Source organism: Gavialis gangeticus, unplaced genomic scaffold (assembly GCF_001723915.1).
Source record: "Gavialis gangeticus isolate Ggan-Ray unplaced genomic scaffold, GavGan_comp1, whole genome shotgun sequence".
Taxonomy (NCBI): domain Eukaryota; kingdom Metazoa; phylum Chordata; order Crocodylia; family Gavialidae; genus Gavialis; species Gavialis gangeticus.
This window is the reverse complement of record NW_017728996.1, coordinates 4,042,843-4,062,605: the sequence shown is the minus strand read 5'-3', so window position 1 is coordinate 4,062,605 and position 19,763 is coordinate 4,042,843. Positions and strand designations below refer to the sequence as shown.

General features: G+C 43.4%; 1 protein-coding gene across 2 annotated transcripts in view; it reads left to right on the top strand.

Annotated features, from left to right (window-relative positions):
- MAP2K5 (mitogen-activated protein kinase kinase 5) overlaps positions 1-19,763 on the top strand; it is a 225,832-nt gene that overhangs the window by 115,060 nt on the left and 91,009 nt on the right. Inside the window, exons 13-15 of one of the 2 annotated variants that reach the window (XM_019503946.1) lie at positions 6,025-6,073; positions 14,650-14,690; positions 15,639-15,689. In XM_019503946.1, coding sequence (XP_019359491.1) covers positions 6,025-6,073; positions 14,650-14,690; positions 15,639-15,689 — 141 coding nt within the window. Of the gene's footprint in view, positions 1-6,024; positions 6,074-14,649; positions 14,724-15,638; positions 15,690-19,763 lie in introns of both variants that reach the window. The other variant, XM_019503945.1, reaches the window with a different exon arrangement.

Sequence of the window (19,763 nt, the reverse complement as noted above, 5' to 3'; positions counted from 1 at the left end):
AGAGGGGGAGGATCACCTCTTTGGACCTGCTCGACATGCATCTGTGGATGCACGACAAGGTGCGGTTGTCCTTCCTGACCACATCCCCACACTGCCGGCCCATGTTCATCTTGGTGTCAATGATGACTCCAAGATCCTTTTCTGCCTCTGCACTGACAAGAGGGGAGTTCCCCAGCCTGCAGGTATGGTGCCGGTTCTTCCTCCCCTGGTGCAGCACCTTGCACTTGTCGGTGTTGAATCCCATCCTATTCTTGTCTGCCCACCCCTGTAACCTGTCTAGGTCCAATTGTAGCCTATTCCTCCCTTCTAGTGTGCCCACATCCCCCCACATCTTAGTGTCATCAGCAAATTTGAACAGGGTGCTTTTTACCCCCTCATCCAAGTCACTGATGAAGATGTTGAACAGTGCGGGCCCGAGGACCGAGCCCTGGGGGACCCCACTGCCCACATCCCTCCAGGTCGAACATGACCCATCCACCACCGCTCTCTGGGTGCGGCCCTCCAACCAGTTGGCGACACATCTGGCTGTGTGGGTGTCGACACCACAGTCCCCCAGTTTCTTAATGAGAATGGGGTGAGAGACAGTGTCGAAGGCCTTCCAAAAGTCCAGGAAGACGATGTCCACTGCTACCCCTGCGTCTAAGGATTTGGTGACCTGGTCGTAGAGGCCACCAGGTTGGTCTGACAGGACCTGCTGCTAATGAACCCGTGTTGGTTGCCCCTAAGCATAATCTCCCCCCGGCCCCTCATGGACATGTGCCAGGATAATTCTCTCAAAAAGCTTTTCCTTCTTAATTATTACTTTAAAAGCCAAGTATTTGATAGGGTGGGAATGTTGTCCAAATTCTTGGGTCTATCAATAATAGTTATTCTGGATTTGCCGTTGTTCCAGGCAGATCCGTGGCTCGAGGATGGGTCTCTTAAGTCACCTCGTGCCCCATCAGTGATCATCCTCAAAGCAAGGGATTGCTGATGCTTCTGGATGTAGTAAGACGTGCTGGAGGGGTCGGGGGGAAGAGGGAGTGGTGAAGAACGGGGCCAGGGGAGCGGAAGAGAAACCTGGACAGGGGCCTAGGTAACAAGAAAGACATGTTGGCTGCGCCATGGAGAAGAAAGTTGGTAACAGTGAGAGACTGAAGCAGCAGTTAGCAGTGATCCTCCAAAGGCAGAAGATGTCTGTGTGCTCGCTGCAACACCCTGGAAGAGCCCGCAGTCTCTGAGAGATGGTGAAACCTCTTTTTCTCTGTGCCACCTCCTTCCTTTTGGGTGAACAGAGAGGGATTTATTTTTTTCCCAAGGGAAAAGGACAACTTGAGACCCCCGAGAGAGGCACTGCCATCCTCGGTGTGGCCAAATGATCTCCTCCTCCCGTGCGTAAGTATTCAGGCTCCTCTGTGGCTGATACTGTTCTACCTTTGCTTGCCACTTCACACATTTATTTTCACTTCAATTTCTGAAGCAGTGACATTGTGCACTGTATTTTGAGCGCTAATGTTGATTGAAGTTCTCCCTGAAAGGATGTGCACTTGAACTGTCAAGAGAGTGAGTGATTGACAGCAGGTAGAAGTACTTTTTGTGTCAAGGCTTTGTCAAGTCATTGTTGCAAAACCTACTTTACTGAATACCAATAATGCCTCCTAGATGTTCAATCAAAACAATCTATGCCGGTGCCTTTTTATTTTCTTTTTGGAAGAATGCATAATCCCCAATGTCCATCCTTAATAGGGAAGTGGCATCTCTTTTAGTGTCAGTGAATAACAATAATTTGCGTGTGTTTTTTTGGCTTTATAGCTTGGAAACACAGCAACGTAGGGTAAAAAAAGAAGCCACTTCAAACTTCCATTTTTGTTGTTGATGCTGAGATGATCTAACTGTAATCATTAGTTTAATAGTGTGCCTTTTATTCAGCACGTGCTACTTAATAAAGATGATTAATAACACTCAGCCGATTATTTCTCTCCTAGCAAATGTTTGCTTTCTTCTCGTATAAAAATGTTTAAAAACCCCTGCAAAAATGTTAAAAATATTACAAGATATTTAAATGGTCTAACTGTATGTTAAATGAAGAGAGAAGCTGCTTGTACCCCAGCCAGTTTTATTGGTTTGGAGAAGTCTGAAAGGCCTTTTATTTTATTTTATATATTTTTTAGCAATGATGCTTTTATTCTTGCAGTTTTCAAAACAATGTGCAAGTAGGATTCCTCTGTTTTGCTTTCTGAAAGGCTAGCATGAACAAGGCCACAGCGAGGGGATATATGGAATATGATTAAGGCCTTTTGTGGTGGGTAATTACCATCTGAGGCCACAAGACTCTTGGATTAAGAGTGCGAGAGTATAGCGCGATGGAGATGCCATCTAGAGCAATTTACTTGGGATTCAAAATCATCATTCATACAAAAGAAGCTCAGGCTCCACTTGTGTTGTGTTTGGTTACTGAGTGAATGAGATTTTTAGACTGATCCTCCAATCCAAGAGGAAGGCTGGAAATGATTCTGCCTTTTCATGCCATCTAATGATTTGGGTTTGGTTTTTTTTTAAATTTCTGGTTGATCACTTCAACCGCAGTAATTTAATTTGATATTGGCTTACTCCCTGGCCGAAAAGAACACCATTGCTGTATCTGCACACTTCATGCCACTTTCCAATCCATCTAAAATGATCTGTTGTTCTTGGGAAGTACAAAGAGACCTCCGTCAGTGAGGAAAGGGAGTTGAATGTCACGTTAGAGACTGCAGAAGTTGGTGAAAAGGTTTATTGAAAAAAAAGGAAAAGAAAAATTGGCTGACACAGCAGAAATGGTCAGGGGGAAAAAAGTGAGCAAAAATAGAAACTGGTTTATTAGATGTTGGCAGATCCCTAGAGCTGCTGGAAAAAGTGGATTGGGGAAAAATACAGTGACAAGATGGCAGGAACTTACTGGGGTTTTAATTACGTAGATATTGATTGGGATGGCCCCACAAAATCTAGGGAGAAAAGGCTAAGATGAGACAGGACTGCTGTCTTAAATAGTTCACTGATTAGTCATTGGCCCTTCTGAATGTAATCAAAAAAGCTGGGAAGTAAGGGAAAACCACGTGCAAGTTTGCAGTAATTATCATTATAATATTCCTAGTGGCTCTTGCCAACACTGATCCAGCTGGACTGAGTATGGTGCACCACCACACGTAGAGGCACTGTAGTTGGAGCATAAGGAGCATAGTAATTTTAATGTACAAGTTGCCTGGCATTAAGCAGCACAGGAATCGGGTTCTTTGTGGTCCAAAGGCAAGGTCCATGGATTCCCTGTCTAGTACCATGGTCCATGGCACTGACCTTGGCACCATTTTCTAAGCCTTGGTCTATGTAGTACCTCCCTGTAACAACCTTTTTGCTCTGCAGCTGGCAGATCCGGCACCATCTGCAGCCTTTTATCCTGTGCACCCTGTGCAGAACCTTTCAGCCCCATCCTTCAACCCTAGGTCTTCACAGCTGCAGCCCAGCATGGAACATGGCTCAGACCTGATGTCCTTTGTACATTCTCCTATGAGACCGTCTTGTTCCACACAATAGCTGGTGTTTCTGCAGCATCCTCAAGCACACTGGTCACAGTTGCCTCCTGCACCTTATTCTTCCTGACTGGTTTGGCACGGGGGTTCAGCCATCTATTGACTGCAGGCGCCAGCCCAGATATCCAGTGTCACATTCATCAGCAACTTTTTCAGCTCATGTGCCTCCGTGGTCGGGCTGCTCAAGAGAATTGAGCTCTTGTCCTCCATGGAGACTGTAGCTCCTCGTCTTACAGGTGTGTCGGCCCTGCTGACTTCCTGTGATGAGTTGCCAAGGACCTACGGGTGTCACTGGAGAAATTCCTAGAGGTTCGGTGGACATTCACCATCAGCCCGGGCCATCTGGGTCATTCCCCATCAGTGATGCCATCCTTGATCGGGCTAAGATGCTCCCTTAGCCCCACCAGTTAAACATCTGGGCAAGTACAGGGTCCTGTCTTAAGATGCAGAGTAGTTGTAGTCACATCCCATCTCCTCATCTTTCTCAGACCTGTTTGGTAAGGGGGGTTGCCACGTGTCTGCAAGCCTTCAGCTCTTCGTCAAGCCCTCGTCATGACTCTAGGCAGCTGAGCTCAAAGTGGCAGTTTCATGGATAGGCACGGTCTTTCTTACCTGTGTTTTCAGAGTGCCTGCTGGTTACCAAGTCCTGGGTGCAAGAGACACAGTCGCTCAGTCCCTTTGTCATTGTGGTGCTGTCTCTGCGGTTCCAGTTCATCTGACGAGGCCTGGGAGTCAGTTGAAGATTTGCCCTTTGAGGGAAGGAGGGACCTGTCTAAATGTGATCAGGCACTCAATTCCCTAAAAGAGTCATAGGTCACTCTCCAGTCCCTAAGGATCTGCTTCCTGGCCTCTGAACCCACATCACGTTCCCATAATTGTATCACCCAGTGCTCCTGGGGTCCATGCCTTCCTCCAAGAACTCAAGCCATGCATGCTTTGGTTTGCTCCTCCTTCTGCCCCTTCGGTGTTGGTTATAACAAACACTTCCCTCCTGGGATGGGGAGCACATATCAGCCATCTGCCAGCAAAGGGCCTTTGGACCCAAGGCAAGACAAAGCTCTGCATCGATGTCCTGTACTCAGAGCAGTTTGGGGAGCTGGGCTGTTCTCCGTGGGGGCAGATGACAGGACAAGGAGCAATGGGCTCCAGTTGCAGCAAGAGAAGTGGAGGTTGGATATTAGGAGAAACTCTGTCATGAGGAAAAGAGTAAAGCACTGGAAGAGGTCACCTAGAGAGGTGGTGGAGTCTCCATCCTTGGAGGTTTTTAAGACCTGGTGAGAAAGCCTTGGCTGGGATGATGTGGTTGGGGCTGGTCCTGCTTTGAGCAGGGGGTTGGACTAGATGTGACCTCCTGAGGTCCCTTCCAGCCCTCCTCATCTCTGATTCTGTGAAGGTCTGGTCTAGGAAGGTCACCTTCCTCCATCAGGTTCAGGGCCATCCCGTTCAGATCATGTCAGACACCTACCCTGGGTTTTAGAGCAGGGTCAAGAAGGGGCCTGCTCCGCTCAACGGAAAAGCAGTTCAGCTTTGGCCTCACCTCTCCCCACAGCAACTTCTGGGTTTCCAAAGTGTATGCACGACAGATTGCTGCCACAGCATCATCTTTTACACCACAAATGAGAGATGTAGGACTTGGTGCTCTGGTCCGGTTTTGCAAGTGGGATTTACTCAAAGATGGACCTGTACGTCCGAGGGTAACAAAAGATGTTCCTTCTTCTGCCTCGGTATCAGACACCTCCTGATCTCATGCTCAGAAGTCTTCTGAGTGTTTCTGCCTACCTATGTCATTCACTGTGTAATTGGTAAAATGCGCGGGGATTTAGCCCTGTGAATCTGTGTGACCAAGACTGTTAATCCTCAGCTTTGAAATCCTGCATTAAAAAAAATCTATCCTCTTCCTGTAGAAACCAAAGAAATCAAAACTGCTGTTATGTAAATGATTGGGGAAATCTGCCATCTGGGGCAAACTCACTCCTTAAAAGTAGTATCCTCTCAATACTAGGCTATTTCACATATTATTAAACATATTCAGGTATAACTATATATTATGTGTGGAGTTGATGCTGTCAAATTAATGGAAATGTTTTGAAACCAAGAAGTGAAGGTGGATTGGTGGCTTACTCTCAAAATGAAATAGGCCTATTCTTCAATCTTTCTGCTGCCGGAGTGGTTTTGAAAATGTTGATGACCCTTTTTTTCTGTTGGAAGATGTTACTAAAACACAAGTGTTTTACCGAGCACTTTGGATTTTAGTAAAGTTTGTTAAAGCTGTTTCTCAGGTCAGGAAGGAACAGTAGGTGTGGTGCAGGGAGAGTGGGCCTTTCACCCTGTGCTGTCTTGAAACTTTGGGTTGTTTTGAAAATGGTCTTTTTGTCTGGCAAGCCCTAGTAGTCCATATGAACTAAGACCAACTGAGATCCTTACTGGTCCCTATTATAAACCTTTAATATGCACTGTTCCCCTTTGTTTTTAAATGCAGGTTGTTAAAGGCCTTACCTATTTATGGAGCTTAAAGATTTTGCACAGAGGTGAGTGACTGATTTATTCTTTCTGTTTCCAAGTGGCTATTGCATTAACTTGTTTAGCGACGCTGTTCTTTAACGATCTCCCTAACGTGACTCCACTGACATCATTAGGGTTATATAAACCAAGATTGCAAGTTCGATCTCGGGTTGGACTAGATGATCTCTTCAAGTCCCTTCTAGCCTTATTTCTCTGTGAGTAAAGGTCTTCTCTCTGACTAAAGAGAAGAATGAATGTTACTCAACAGCCTTGGTTAGATACTGTGATAACGGCCTTCAACAGCTTTCCTCCGCTCTCTATTTTTCCCTAAAACAAGCATAATACTAGAGACGTAGGATAGGAAATTAAAGGTATTTTGGTACCCAGTGGGGTTTTCAAACGCAGCGGAGGAAGCCTAAATTCCATTGAAATTAGCAGGAGTTAGGTGCCTCTTTTTCAAAAGAGGTTCCTTTGAAAATCTCCTATGCACCACTGCATCTTTAGGCACTAACGTTTCTTTGTAGATCTTGGCCTATGGTCCCTCAAAATAGCATAGGCAGGTTTAAATAAACTTAACTTGAAGGTTAAGTTTAATCCATTTTCAGCGTAGTGGCCTGTTCCTATTCCCAAGGTCATTTGTATTGCCCTTACATTATCCCTGGTATCTCTTAATTTTTCACCTGTTCACTACTTTAAATAACTTTCAGGGGTTCCTAGTAACTGGGCTAACATGACTAAATGGATCCATGTTGACTAGCTCTTTCAAAAACAGAATATTATCTATCATGGAAGAGTGTGGGTATTAAAGAACAAGGAAAGGGTTAAGTAGCAAGTGTTGTGGCAAAAAAAGAAGAAACTCTTTGCATTTGTAATGTTCCTAAAGTGTTGGAAAGTAACAGTGATGGTTCCTAATGTTGCTAACAGTACCATTTAATTTAACCCATCTGCTCACTCAGTCCTTGTGCACAGTCGGAGGGTGCAGTAACAGACCTTATTTGTGATTAAAGGGAGAAGAAGGGAAAGTCTAATTGAGGGAAGAGATGAGAATATTTTAGAACCTAAATTCAAAGCTGCTGTGTTGAATTTGGGATGTACAGTCTCTGCACCTCGCACAACAGAGACCATGCATTACTGCTATAACAACAACTCGTCATAAGGAAATGCCAGCAGCGTTTGCAGCTCCTGAGGACTTTTGGCTCTCATTCATTAGATCTGTAATGAAGTTTGGGTTTTTCAGAGTGGCCAAAGGACGTTGAGTGCCTCATGCCCTTAGGCTCTTCCTTAGAAATGCAGCGCTTGGCATGGATGCAAGTGCTTGTTCACATTACTGGTTTGGTCCTCCCTTTGCCCTCAGCTGCGGTTGAAATATTTGCATTAGATGCAGTTTCCTAAGGATGCTTTGGTTTGGGGTAGTCAGCTTACAGATCTCACCTTTTATCCTGAATTTCCCCTGAAGCAAGGAGTTCACAGCTGGACTATCCCGAGCACAGGATGACTGCAATGGACCTAAAAACGGCCACGTACATGTGAAAACTCTAGACCACATTACAAAAACGCAGAGCTATGCTAGTTCCTGGGCGTTTGAACCAGCCCCAGCTTAGCCAATTCATGAAGTTAGCCCTGAAAGCCCCACTTTGTTCCTCTCTGATGAGATGGGACAATGCAGCAATTAGCAACAGAAGTGTTAATGGAAGAAGCATCAGTGCAGGGAGCACATTTTGAGCAGGCTGCGCAGTTCTCACGGCACGATGGCCAAGTACCATCAGCCCCTGCAAAATGCAACAAGAATTTAAAGTACAATTTGTACTTTAAAATGAGTGTTAGTATAGTGAATGGCTGTTGTATTGGTTGGTTTTTCAGAGCCAGCTGTGTTCACACTCAAACTACAGGCTATGTAAATGTGACATCTATACCTCTTCTCTGCCTTAAGCTTAGAAGCAGAATCAGATTTTTTTCTGCCCACTTCTGTAGGGCATCCTTTTACATAACTTGCATGGTCTTGATTTTACAAGTTGTATTGAGGACTGGTGAAGCTTTGAGCTGCTTGTACTGGAAAGGACCTTGGTGTCTTCTGGGATGTGTGAGATGGGTCTGGTCCGACAAGGAAACCAGAAACGGATCCCGCTTCTCTTTTCAGGTTCAGCTGCCCTTGATCTGTGGCCGCCTTGCAAAAAGTGAGAGCCAAGCTGCATAGGGCGCTAATTAACATGCCTGGGTCCAGCAGTGTTCCCTCATGGGATCTCTGTTTCAAATGAACACCCCTCTGGGTGCAGATGTGTCCGCCCTGTATCTGTATAAATGGCTACATAATAGGCAGTACAAAGCAGGATGCCTGTTTGACAGTAGTCTCCTGTAGCAGTAGACGGATTTTAATGCAACAATAGGGAAGCGGAAGAAAATTTAAACCTGACTCCTTTGTTATCACATACAAAATGTGCCCCGGGGGAGGCTGTTACAGGCGAAGGAGTCAAGGAATTCCACAGCGATGATAACCGAGAGGTAGACGTGGTCCTGGTGGAAAAGCTGCATAATACAGTGCAACAAACAGGGCAGTTTCTGATGAGAGGATGGATAAAAGCAAAGGAAACAAACAATGAGCAAGTCTTTTATTCAAGATCAGACATTTCAGCAAATATTACAGCTTAACTTCAAAACATACCTTGCAACTAATGAGGTGATAGCCATGCATATTAATAAACCTAAAGCTGTAGTCATAGTCATCATCCCCACATCAAACATAAACAAAAGATTAACACCTAGACAGCTTCTTTGGAAGATGTGAGAATGTCCCAATGATAACTGCTCTCTCTTCCCCTGAGGATAAAGGATAGAAATGGAAGGGTAATGAGAAATTAACTTAGATTTAAAACAAAATTAGCAATCAAACTGGGCTCATCTTGTACAAAGTCAAAGTTTGCAGAAGAAATAAACCTAATCCATTAAGTTCAAGAAGGAAGTAGAGATCATATACATAATAACCAGTCAGTTTTTCTTGTTTTCTCTGTTAAATCCTGCTCATTAAGGAGGAATGTCCGTGTTAAATGTTACCTAAGAGCGTGCATGTGTACATGCAGCATGTGACTGTGCACACAGCTAGTTCCTCTAGCTGTGCTCTTATACTACATCCCAGTGTTATCTCTGTTTCACCAAGGGCAGCAAAGCATTTCAATGTGTCAGCCCTCATTCTGAATCCTTAATAAGGTAGGTAAGATTTTTCAAAAGCACCTAGGTCCCATTTTCAAAAGCAGTTTAGGCATATAAAACCCTCAGCCCTGGATTTCAGTTTGGATCCAAAAAAAAAGCATGCGGCCCTCCTTGGGTATCCCATTGACATCAGTGGGGGTTCAGGCACCTAACAGAAGAGTATTCTTGGGAACCTGGCCTCTCTTGTGTTTCCATGTTTGCCTGCTGTCATGCACGGCCTCCTCGCTCATGGTCTCGTGCTTTTTTGTGTGTGTGCGCTCAGAAGGAGATTCAGTCAGGGCCCTCCCACTTGATATATCAAGTTGCTTCTTGTTGCTTATGTGTAGCACCACCTTTCAGTGGAGACGGCTTGCAGGCAGCTAAAGCATGGTGAACCACTGCATGGATCTCCAAGTAAGGTTTCCGGAAATCCTCAGCCAAGTAGAATTGCAAAAGGCTTTCTGAGATGAATTTCCACTGCTTATATCCAGTGGTAAGACTTTCCAAGAAAGTCTAACTCCTTGACATCCAATGTCTAACTAAACTGGGTAATAAAGCATAACCACAAATGTTCAGATGTGAACCGAGTCTTCCGAATTATCTGAGAGATTGGAAACAGTATGTATGTGTGCCCATATTCCAGGCCCCACATGGTGAAAGGGGAGGCTCCAGAGCCCCGGACAACACGTATGAACAACATTCCTCAAAAAGATAGCGAAGTGAAAATGGATTTAACTGGTTTCTACATTTGGAAACTAGGAAACACATGGAGCTAAGAAATGCTGGCTGCCAATGCCAGGCGCCCTTGCAGTAGCGCTAGGAATAGGCTTGGTGATTGATTTCCGTCTTCCAACAGCAACACACATTTTGGCTTGCGATTGCAAAGGGAAACAAGACAACACAAGCTGGTGGTAGGATAACATGCCCATTGCAACATTTTTTTAATCGTGCCAGCTTACAGAAATTAATTTAGTGCCATGTACACTAACGTACAAGCAAATATGCCAGGTATAAAGAGAGTCTCACGTGCCACTCAAGCTTGGGGGGGTGGGGAAAAAAATCTCCTAGCCTCCAAAGAAAGCATGCCGATGAGGTCAGTGCTGCAAGAAAATATTTTTGTTCCTCCAGCTGCTGCTTTGTTTTTATCGGCAATGTTCTTTGAGCTGTCCATAGCTAAAATTATGTTTTCCTACCGTTCATGTTCCTTGAACCTGGAGTATTGTATTTGCATATTTGTGAAAGGCAGAAGAAGTCAAGAGACTTTTTAGAAATCCATTTAATTCAAAATCATTAATCTGTTTGCCTTTGAATAAGAATAAAATGACTGAGACGTGCAGTATTCAGAATCCTGACCCTCTGACAGTTCTATTTACTGGTAAGTAAGAGCACGTAGGTCCCATTTATCTGCAGGGAGATGAATCAACTTAGGCTGATATATCATAAAGAGAACTTGTTCTTCCTCCATAATGATGCTTCATACAAATCATTTGTAGTAAGCAAGCTCAAGTGATGGGAGCATAATGACCCCTTTTGGCTCTTGTTTAAATTCTTCCACTTCTAAACAGTAATATTAATCACACGCAGATGGTGCAGAACATTATTTATGCACATTTGTTTTTTTTTTCTAAAAACAAAACAAAACAAAAAATTAACCCATTAGCTGAAGTGGTTTACAGCACAAGAAGACCAGCTTACCCATTGGGTGCTTTTCTTTTCTCCTCGCTGTGAATACGGGGTACGCGGAATGAAATTTCCATCTGTGACTCTTGTTTCTTTTTGCCCCAGCGAAACCTCAGGAGCAACAGGGTTTATGGCAGCAATCTGTCTAAACACACTATTTTTGGTGGGTTTTAAATTGCGGAGACAAAATGCTCTCTGAGCGACTGCTTTGACAGCAACAGGCTTTAACCTCTGTGGGGCTTTATCCTTCCCCACTCTCTAGCACATCTCTGACAGACTGCTCCAGCTTTGCCCACAGGAGTATCAAGCAGCAATGCATTGTGGATGTTTCTATTTATCCTACTTGGGGCCACATAACAAAGAAGAGCGGGAGAGAGTCCTCCCTGGATGAAACTGGGCACTGACTGGGTAGAGCCTGGGCTCTGGGCCCCGGACTGGGCAGGCCAGACTAAGTGCAACACGTTGCACTGGTCCGGGGGTAGCTGGAAGGAGATTGCAATGCTGAGCCACGCACACTTCTCTGAGCAGCTTCTGGGGCAATGTAAGATCGCTCTGCCTCTTGCTGTGCTTTCCTCGGGCCTCTGCGATGGGTAAAAGTTGTAAAGGAGAACGTGGCTGTGAGCACCACACTGTTAAATGTAGCATCTCCATCGCGTGGTGGGACTGCCCCTTCCCAGGGGAAGCCTCGTGCCCGGGAGAAGCTGCAAGATTAAAGGAGCTGCTGTGCAGCCCACTTCCACCGTGAATTCAATAGGGCCCTATCGTTGATCCAGTCCGACCTTCTTCTGTGCCTGGAAGCAGCATTTCCAGGGGGTTTGCAAAGCTGTAGAAAGCTGCAGAAGATACAGAGGTGTAAGGAGGGCTGACCAGCCAGCCTGAGAACCAAACTCCAGCTTAACTGATGTTAGCGGGGAGTTTGTCATGGAGCGTGGAGGGACCAATCCAGTTTATACAATCTGTGCATCTCGTTGCTGTTAAACTGCTGCACCATTACAAATCTAACGGTAAGAGGCCGTGTTTCCGTCCAAGTTCAGGGGCACGCTGAGACCAAGGGTGGATCCAGAAGGAGAGCAGTCTCTGATCTCTGGTCCAGCCACAGTAAAAGTAAGCCAGCTGCCTGCCTGGCAGTGGCAGCACCATTTCTGTTCAGGCAGCAGGGATGGGAGTCCACTGATTTCATGGCTCATTATCATCTACCTGATTCCTTTTAAACTCCTGTTCTACAGGTATTAATGGCCTTCTCTCCTTTCTAATGGTCTTGATGTTTCATTAGTTGACTTGTCTTTTCTGCTGCAATTCTGCTGTCTGTTGGCTGCTCCTGGGACCATAGCTCCTATTTCACAGCCCTGCAGACTGTTTTTAACTCCAGCTAAAACTCAGGTGTGGAAATGACTGTCGGTGAAGTATTGGATGCACTGTCAAGATGCTCAAGAAGCCTAACTTTTGTTTTTTAATGAATCTGAAAAAGAGATGCATGTTTAAGTCCACCGACTGCAAGACTAATGAAATCATCTTTTTTTCCCCAGTGTTGTGCTGTTTCATTCCATTATATATCACAAGGCAAATGAATGTGCATTCCAGTGAAGTTATATTTGTCTTTTGTTTCAATCTTGAACTGAATCGTAGAGCCCTAGGCCCCTAGCATACTCATAAAGCTTCTAGCTTCTTTTTACCTGGAGCAAAATGTGCTTTGTTACGTTTGTGATGATGCGTCAAAATCCTCGGTCCATCTGTGATTGACACGATGCTGCCTTGAGACCCAGTGTCCTTGGGGACCTTTGCAAAAATCCCATAGGTCCTGCTTTCTCCAGCCCACCTGTTTTCTTGTGCCACACATCCTCCCAGCTGCTGTCTCCTGCCCCTCCTCTGCCTGCTCTGCAGGTGCTGGGGTGGGGGGAGCGGAGAGAGGAGCCTAGGGTGCATCTCTTGCAGGTGCCTGGCTGGCCGGCTGCAATTATCTGCATGTGATCCTGCTCACTGACTGCTGAACTAAGACATCCCCACGCAGCCTTGATCCCAAGAATTGTCTCACTCTGACCTTGTTGAGCTGATTACTGAGTTTATTGGGCTGTTAATTAGCCCTTTTTAAAATCCAGGACTGTTTTTATAATGATTTGCAGCACTTGGCAATTCGACATGGAGCCTCCATGTTTCACTGTAGTGTTCCTTTAAATGCACGCCTGCCATAAACAGATGAATTCGTAACGCCGAGTGTCAGCATATTCTGCATATGTAATTGTACCTGCTGTTTAGTTCATTAGAATGCAGCGCAGCCATAATAACTAGGTAGATATATCGGCTGACATATTTTCAGAAAACAAATATAACAAATAGGATTACTGTACAACTCATCGCTGCTACTTGGGCAGTCACAGTGGAGCCACGCTTACGGTCTAGTTGACCTGGAAATGGTCACCCACCAGCAGTGAGATGTGTGTCGTTAAATGAGTCGCTGCAACCAAACCTCAGTGTCTTTCCAATATTTGTATTAGAAAAAGCTCATTCAATAAACCATAGTGCTAAGATGCTGGGTGAAAGGGCACAAAGGGTCTCCTGACCACTTGGATGGTTCGCAATCAGAATTTGGTCTCCGACTGAGGGTTTAATATCGTTAATGCTGTATTCAGATACTTGGCGCGCAACTGAAATGGTAAACAAGCTATTAAATATCCCCCTTTTTTAAAACAAAAATCTGGCTTTTTTTTTTTTACCCCAAACATAAGAAAGCATTTAATCAGCTTGTTAATTGAAGTTATACGTTTTACGTTACAGAGACAAATTAAGCAAGCTACTCCGATACCCAGAAAACATCTGCTAAGCCAAGACAAACTTAATGATAAACAAAATTAGGTTCCCTTGTAACTGGTTTTCAGCCATCTGCACCCAACTACTGCTCACTTTTAAAGAAGGAACAGAGACACTTGAAATTCATAATGTTATGAGAGGGCTGTCATTAGACCCAGGCACTGTTCTCCCATCTCTGCAAGTTGGGGTCAGAACTGCATTAAGTCACGTCTCGTACGTGCTGGTTAGAGGGAAGGATGCACTGCATTTAACCAGGTCGAAGGAGCATTCGGGTGTCTGTCCGCAGGCGGTGCAAGGTCATCTTACCTACTTCTGTCGCATGGCAGGGGCTCAACATTGTGGTCTCTGCAGGGAAGGGATCTTGTTGTGTTAACATTTGATGTACTTGCAGCCGCTGATGTTGGTAGGGTTATGGCAGTTAGCTTCCACGAGAATTGGGGTTTGCACTGGAGAAGCCCTGTCTGGAAATAAGAGCCTGAAAGATGGGGCCCCATTCACTTTGGTAGGGCTCTGTGCAGCTTCGCATAGGTTCAGCCTTGTGAAGACCTAGAGGCGGCATCAGGGCTAGATTATGCGTTTGCGCATGTGTGAGAGCACGCACGCACATACCCCAATTAATTGGTGGAGGGGGATGTGTTGTGTAGTGTTCTGTGATGAATTGCACAAATAAAACCTTCCATCATCCTGGCTTGGAATAAAGCATTTGGAGAGGGACTGTTACAAGACCTGTAGCGATGTGGCAGCAGGGTTAGAATTGAATACAGGTTACAATCCAAATGGTAGGGCTGTCATGCAATGGATGTTGCACATCAGAGATTGAATTTGGAATATTTTCCGTGAAAAGCCAGTCACACTGATATATATCTGTATCCTCGTATAAAAGCTGCATGTAGAGAAGAACGTATTTCAAGGTCCTCTTTTGTCCCCTTAACAGACGTGAAGCCTTCCAACATGCTGGTCAACACGCGAGGACAGGTGAAGCTGTGCGACTTTGGGGTTAGCACACAGGTATCCCCTCCTGCCTCTCCTAGAGTAGACCTCGCCTGGCTACAAGACAAACAGGTCCACAGCAAGCTCTCCTCTGCTGGGAGAGGGTTATTCATTTTTAATCTCTGAGCGACTTTTCTTCATCAGAATATGATTGTTCATTGTTTAATGACAGTAAAAACTGCTGATATTGTAATTACTACTTACGAATAGCAAACTTCATTGATATGCAGCTTCGATATGAAAGCGTTTTGGCCAGACAAAAGGGAGGGCAGAGTGGGAGATGTGTCTGGGGAGCCCAACTGGCCCACAATAAAAATTAATATTGGAAGTAACAATAGTGGTGGGCCTTGACAATGTGCAGCACAAATTTTAATTAATTTCCATTTTGGGCCTCCCTGGAGAACCTCTCTGATAGTGACCCATGAGCTTGCTGTGATGTTGATTTGAATTGCAGCCACCTTTACTCTCAGCCAAACATGAGGACCAAAGAGAAGGTCAGCGTTGTATTATAAGTTGTCAAAGTCTGTTGTCCCTCCAGCGTATTTAGTGCTCATTGCATTTCCGTAATGAATGTGGCTTTATTCACATCTTGAGCCAGCTGACTGAGAAATGAGCGTGCTGAATCCTACTTCAAATTGACTTTTTATATCAGACTAGTTTGGGGTACTAAAGCTATAAGTATCCTGTTTCAAAGAATTGTTTAAGGTTATCTGCCATAAACTGTAATGCAGTGCTTGTTTAAATTGGAGCTCTCATTCAAAAGAAAAAGAGAGATTTAATCATTTTTAATGCCTTCGTAGATAAATTTGTTCCCTTTTACATAATTTTTAGTTGATTTATAGGAATGATGATTGTAGGTTAAATGAGGAATAATTGCCCATTTTATTTCCACATTATCTTTATATTGTTCTAACAGACTGTTTTGTCTGATAGCTGGTGAATTCTATAGCCAAGACGTATGTTGGAACAAATGCTTATATGGCGGTAAGTGCATTTATGCAGAAATAACATTTAAACAGAAATATATGTATAGTGCCTTGGTCTATATAATGTAAGACATGTTCTGAATCTGGTTCTCCAACTGCCTCCTAGCATAGGCTGCATCTTAATAGTCTGTGGCCAATGGAAACTGCTCCTTTTTGTTATCCCCTAGACCACTTTCCATCCTGTTAGTGATCACATCGCATTGCTGGGACTGGACGAGCCAATGCTGATTTGGAAAGTGTTTCTTTAATGTATTTTTAGCCGCCTTTCATACACTGTAACAACTGGGATGAAAGGAGAGATCCAGCACGATATAAAAAGCTAGCTCTCCACAAATAACCAGCAGGTGCTTGACAGATCCCCAATGGTCTGTTATTGCCGACACTTTGGGAAAAGCTGTTCCAAGGTCGCAGGTTAGCAAGCTATTTAAGCCTGCGCTTTCAGGCCTGTTGATTTCTTTAGGATTGAGGCTCGTGTTTGAGATTGCTGCTGGCCGAGAGCGCCGGCTCTCAGATCTTTTCATGGTTCTCTTTGAAAAGCTTTGCAAAATGAGTTAGGGTGAAAGAGCAAGGAGTACCCCCCTTTTTACTGTGCATGAAATCGCTGGGCAAATAGAGTCCTCCAGTATTCAACTGTTCGACTTGCATGTTAGCACTCACCACTTTCATTCAGTATGGTAAATCGGTGCCTCTAGTTTGTTAAGTAGAAATGTTAGCCCACAGAATTGGTTGTGAAGACAACCTATATGCTTCCCCATAGATGCTATGGATAAAAACATTTCCACTCTCGCTAAATGAGTTTCCACATGGCATTTCCACTCTCGCTAAATGAGATGAACGAGCTTCCAAAATTGTATCCCTGATCTCGTCAGATGTGGCCTGAGATCTTTTCGCTCCCTCTTCCCATGCTCAGCAAATGATGTATATCCCAGTGAGATTGATCAAATAGATCCAATAAAAAGGTAGCGATTTCAATAATGATGAGAGCAAACTGCAAACCTACCAACCGTTTGCCTCCTGTGCAGGTTCATCTTGACTTATTTTTATTTAACATTTTTTGAAGGCTCAAAAACTTGTGTTCTGCAGCTGAGGATGTAAAAAATCGCATGCCATTCTTATTTTGCTGCTTAAAACCAATTTTGGCAAAAATGGCCTGGGCAGATAAAATTAAAGAGGAAAATAGGCCCCAAATTTGCTAAAAGGCAAATAATAGCACAAAATGGCTGGCCTGTGTACTTTCAAACCCTTCAAGAGGCTTTCGGATCTATATATATTTACTTCTTTGTTAACAGATAACAAGCAAGGGAGTTCATTTATTTGCTAAGTGTTTCCTAGCCAAGGTATACACATCACTTAGCCTCTGAAACAACCATGTCACCATCCTAACAAAGCTTAAACTGCCCTGTGTGATCAGAATATTAGGTGAGCAGAAAAATGTTAAGTCAGTCAAATTTATTGCTTGTGATAAGCAAACCCAATTGCTGAGCTTCATTCTCCAAAAGTGCTGGAGTACTGTGATTAAAAAACACCCCGACCCTCCAAATGAATCAACATCTCTAACTCCGCTCTCATTCTTCAAGTGGCTTTAAATAGCTCTAATAATTAAATTGTATTATTCTTTTAATGTACAAATCCAGATTACAGTTCTCCTTCCCAGGTGTACATTAAGGAAATTACTTTTTTTCCTTATTGTTTATGGATGAATGTGATGCGTCCATCTGTTAATTGAAAAAGAGAGGATTAAAACTATATTTCTGGTTTTCAAATTGATTTGCTTCTTGACTGAATTGTTTCTGGTCATCAAACGAATTGTTCAGTCTCCAAAAGATAACACTGAACCGTGGGCATTTCGGACCAATGCTCAGGAATGCGAGCTGTGGCACCGTATTAAAATATTCCCGCAAAGCAAAGCAGTTTGACATGCCACTTAAAAAAGGTGAAAGCAGATGAGCAGATCTGTTCTGTGCACCTATTTCAGGCCACTGTTTTGTTCCTCATTGAATTTCCAGCTCTATGTGGACAATAGAAATTGTGGTCCTTCCTCCAAGGAATTTACAGCCCTTTTCACAAGACTTCATAGACACAAACAGCATATTGGATTTTAATGGCTAAATTTTAAATGCAGATGTTTTTAGATAAGTATAGATGCATAACATTAATTGGAAGAAGCATTTTTAATTGATGGACCTTTGTCATGTCTTTGAAAACTATTCTGTATATTCTGTATAAAACAATACTTTTATTAGTGCAGCAGGTAGCATCACCCTGTGAATGTGGACATTTGTGCTGCCCTTGCACTGTCAAAGCTCAGTGATACCTAGAGAGATCCAGCAGCTGCTTTAATTCTGTGCTGCCTTGCTTTTGAAGTTAATGCTGCCAGACTCAATATTATTTTCATGTTTTTGACAATGAATGTATTTTTAAGGCTGGAGGATTGAGACAGTAATTTTCACTTTTGCTCTAATGCTAATTAATCCTGTACCAGGCCCTTTGTATTGCTGTACAGCGGGTGACTGTGGAGTTTTAAATGAAAGTATCCAAACTCCTTTTTAACCATTCAGTAAGAATAGGCCCAGATTAGGAAAAGAAAATCAGGTGTGGCTAACAAGTTCACTAGCCTCAACCCTGGTACTTAGTTTTGATGCAAGAAAGCAGTTTTTTCCTTTGATGAAACTTCACAAAATCTACCCCAGGCTTCCCACGAAGGTACTCCTGTCTTGGTAGGGAGAAGCTGCAAAAGTCATAGTACAGCAGTAAGAATGAGGCCTGAAATACATTAGTGAGACTCCTGGAGTCTGGCTCTGAACCTCTCTCCCTTTTTCTTGAGGGCTGAAGGAGTGCCCTCTTGTGTTGCTGAGTTACTAGTCTAGCTCTTCAAATAGCCCTAACAGTTAATGCTTCTGAGAGCATCGTTACATTTCTTTTATTAAATATGTCCACAAACTAAAAACGTTCTCGTGTGATTTAGAATTTTACTCTCGGTCACCGAGGAGATTTTCCTCTTATCAGCTGCCTTTCCCCCATTGTAATATCTGTTATGTCTGCGGAAAGCACTTTGATTTAAGTGTCCAGCTGCACAGCGTCCAACACGGGGCATCCTGGGGGAGGCAGCCCCCATGACCAAGGGAGGAAGTGACACAAAAATGCAACCTCAAGGTGTCAAGTGTTATCAGGAATATTTTATTTTTTTATCCTTCCTTTGTTCATTAGTCAGTTTGAGTTCATATGATGAGCTAAATCCAAGTGAGGCCTGGTTCCTGGCACCCACATCGAGGTTTCTTTTCACTGCATGAATGCATCCCAAAATCAAGAAACTCATTTTGGCTATCTATCCTGGCAGGGCAATTTTTACAGCTGACCAGGGCAGGGAGAGTATATTTAATTAAAAGTTACCTAATAAATTATTAGTTATAATTGCTCTATGCAGTTTTTGTTCAGTGAGAGTTTTCTAAACATCATTTAGTTTAATTTCCCAATCACTCAAAAATGTTAAACCATTTCAGTATGGGGGCGGGGGGAGAAGGGGAGGGAATGGCAAATCAATGAGAGTAGAAGTTTTCCCAGGAAAATGCACCAAAAAAAAAAAAATCATGGTTTTTTCATTGAAAATAGAAAACCTACAATCAAAATATATCTTTTGCAGGGAAAAATAATTAATTTTAATAATAATGTTAATTAGAATTTTTTTTTTTTTAAAATGCTATAGTAGCTTGCAAGCCGTCTAATTTCCAACACCCAGTAGGTAGAGGGCTCTTGCGTACATTTCCTGTTTTATGTTTTGCTGTATGCTTTCAACACTTTTTAATTTTCAGTTTATTTTCTATACTTTATTTTAAATAGAGGAATTAACACGAATAGTTTTATGCAGTGAGATTTCATTTCAATGAACCACCAACTGCCAGTTTAGTCCATGGACTTCTAAATAGAAATTACTATATCAAAACTGTGATTATTATAACAGGAATGCAAGTCATTTAAAGATGCTCAGATTGAACAGTATATCAGCTGTGACTACTAAGTAAAGAATAACATAAATAGTTTATGGTAGAAAAGATTTGGGATAGTAGTTTAACCT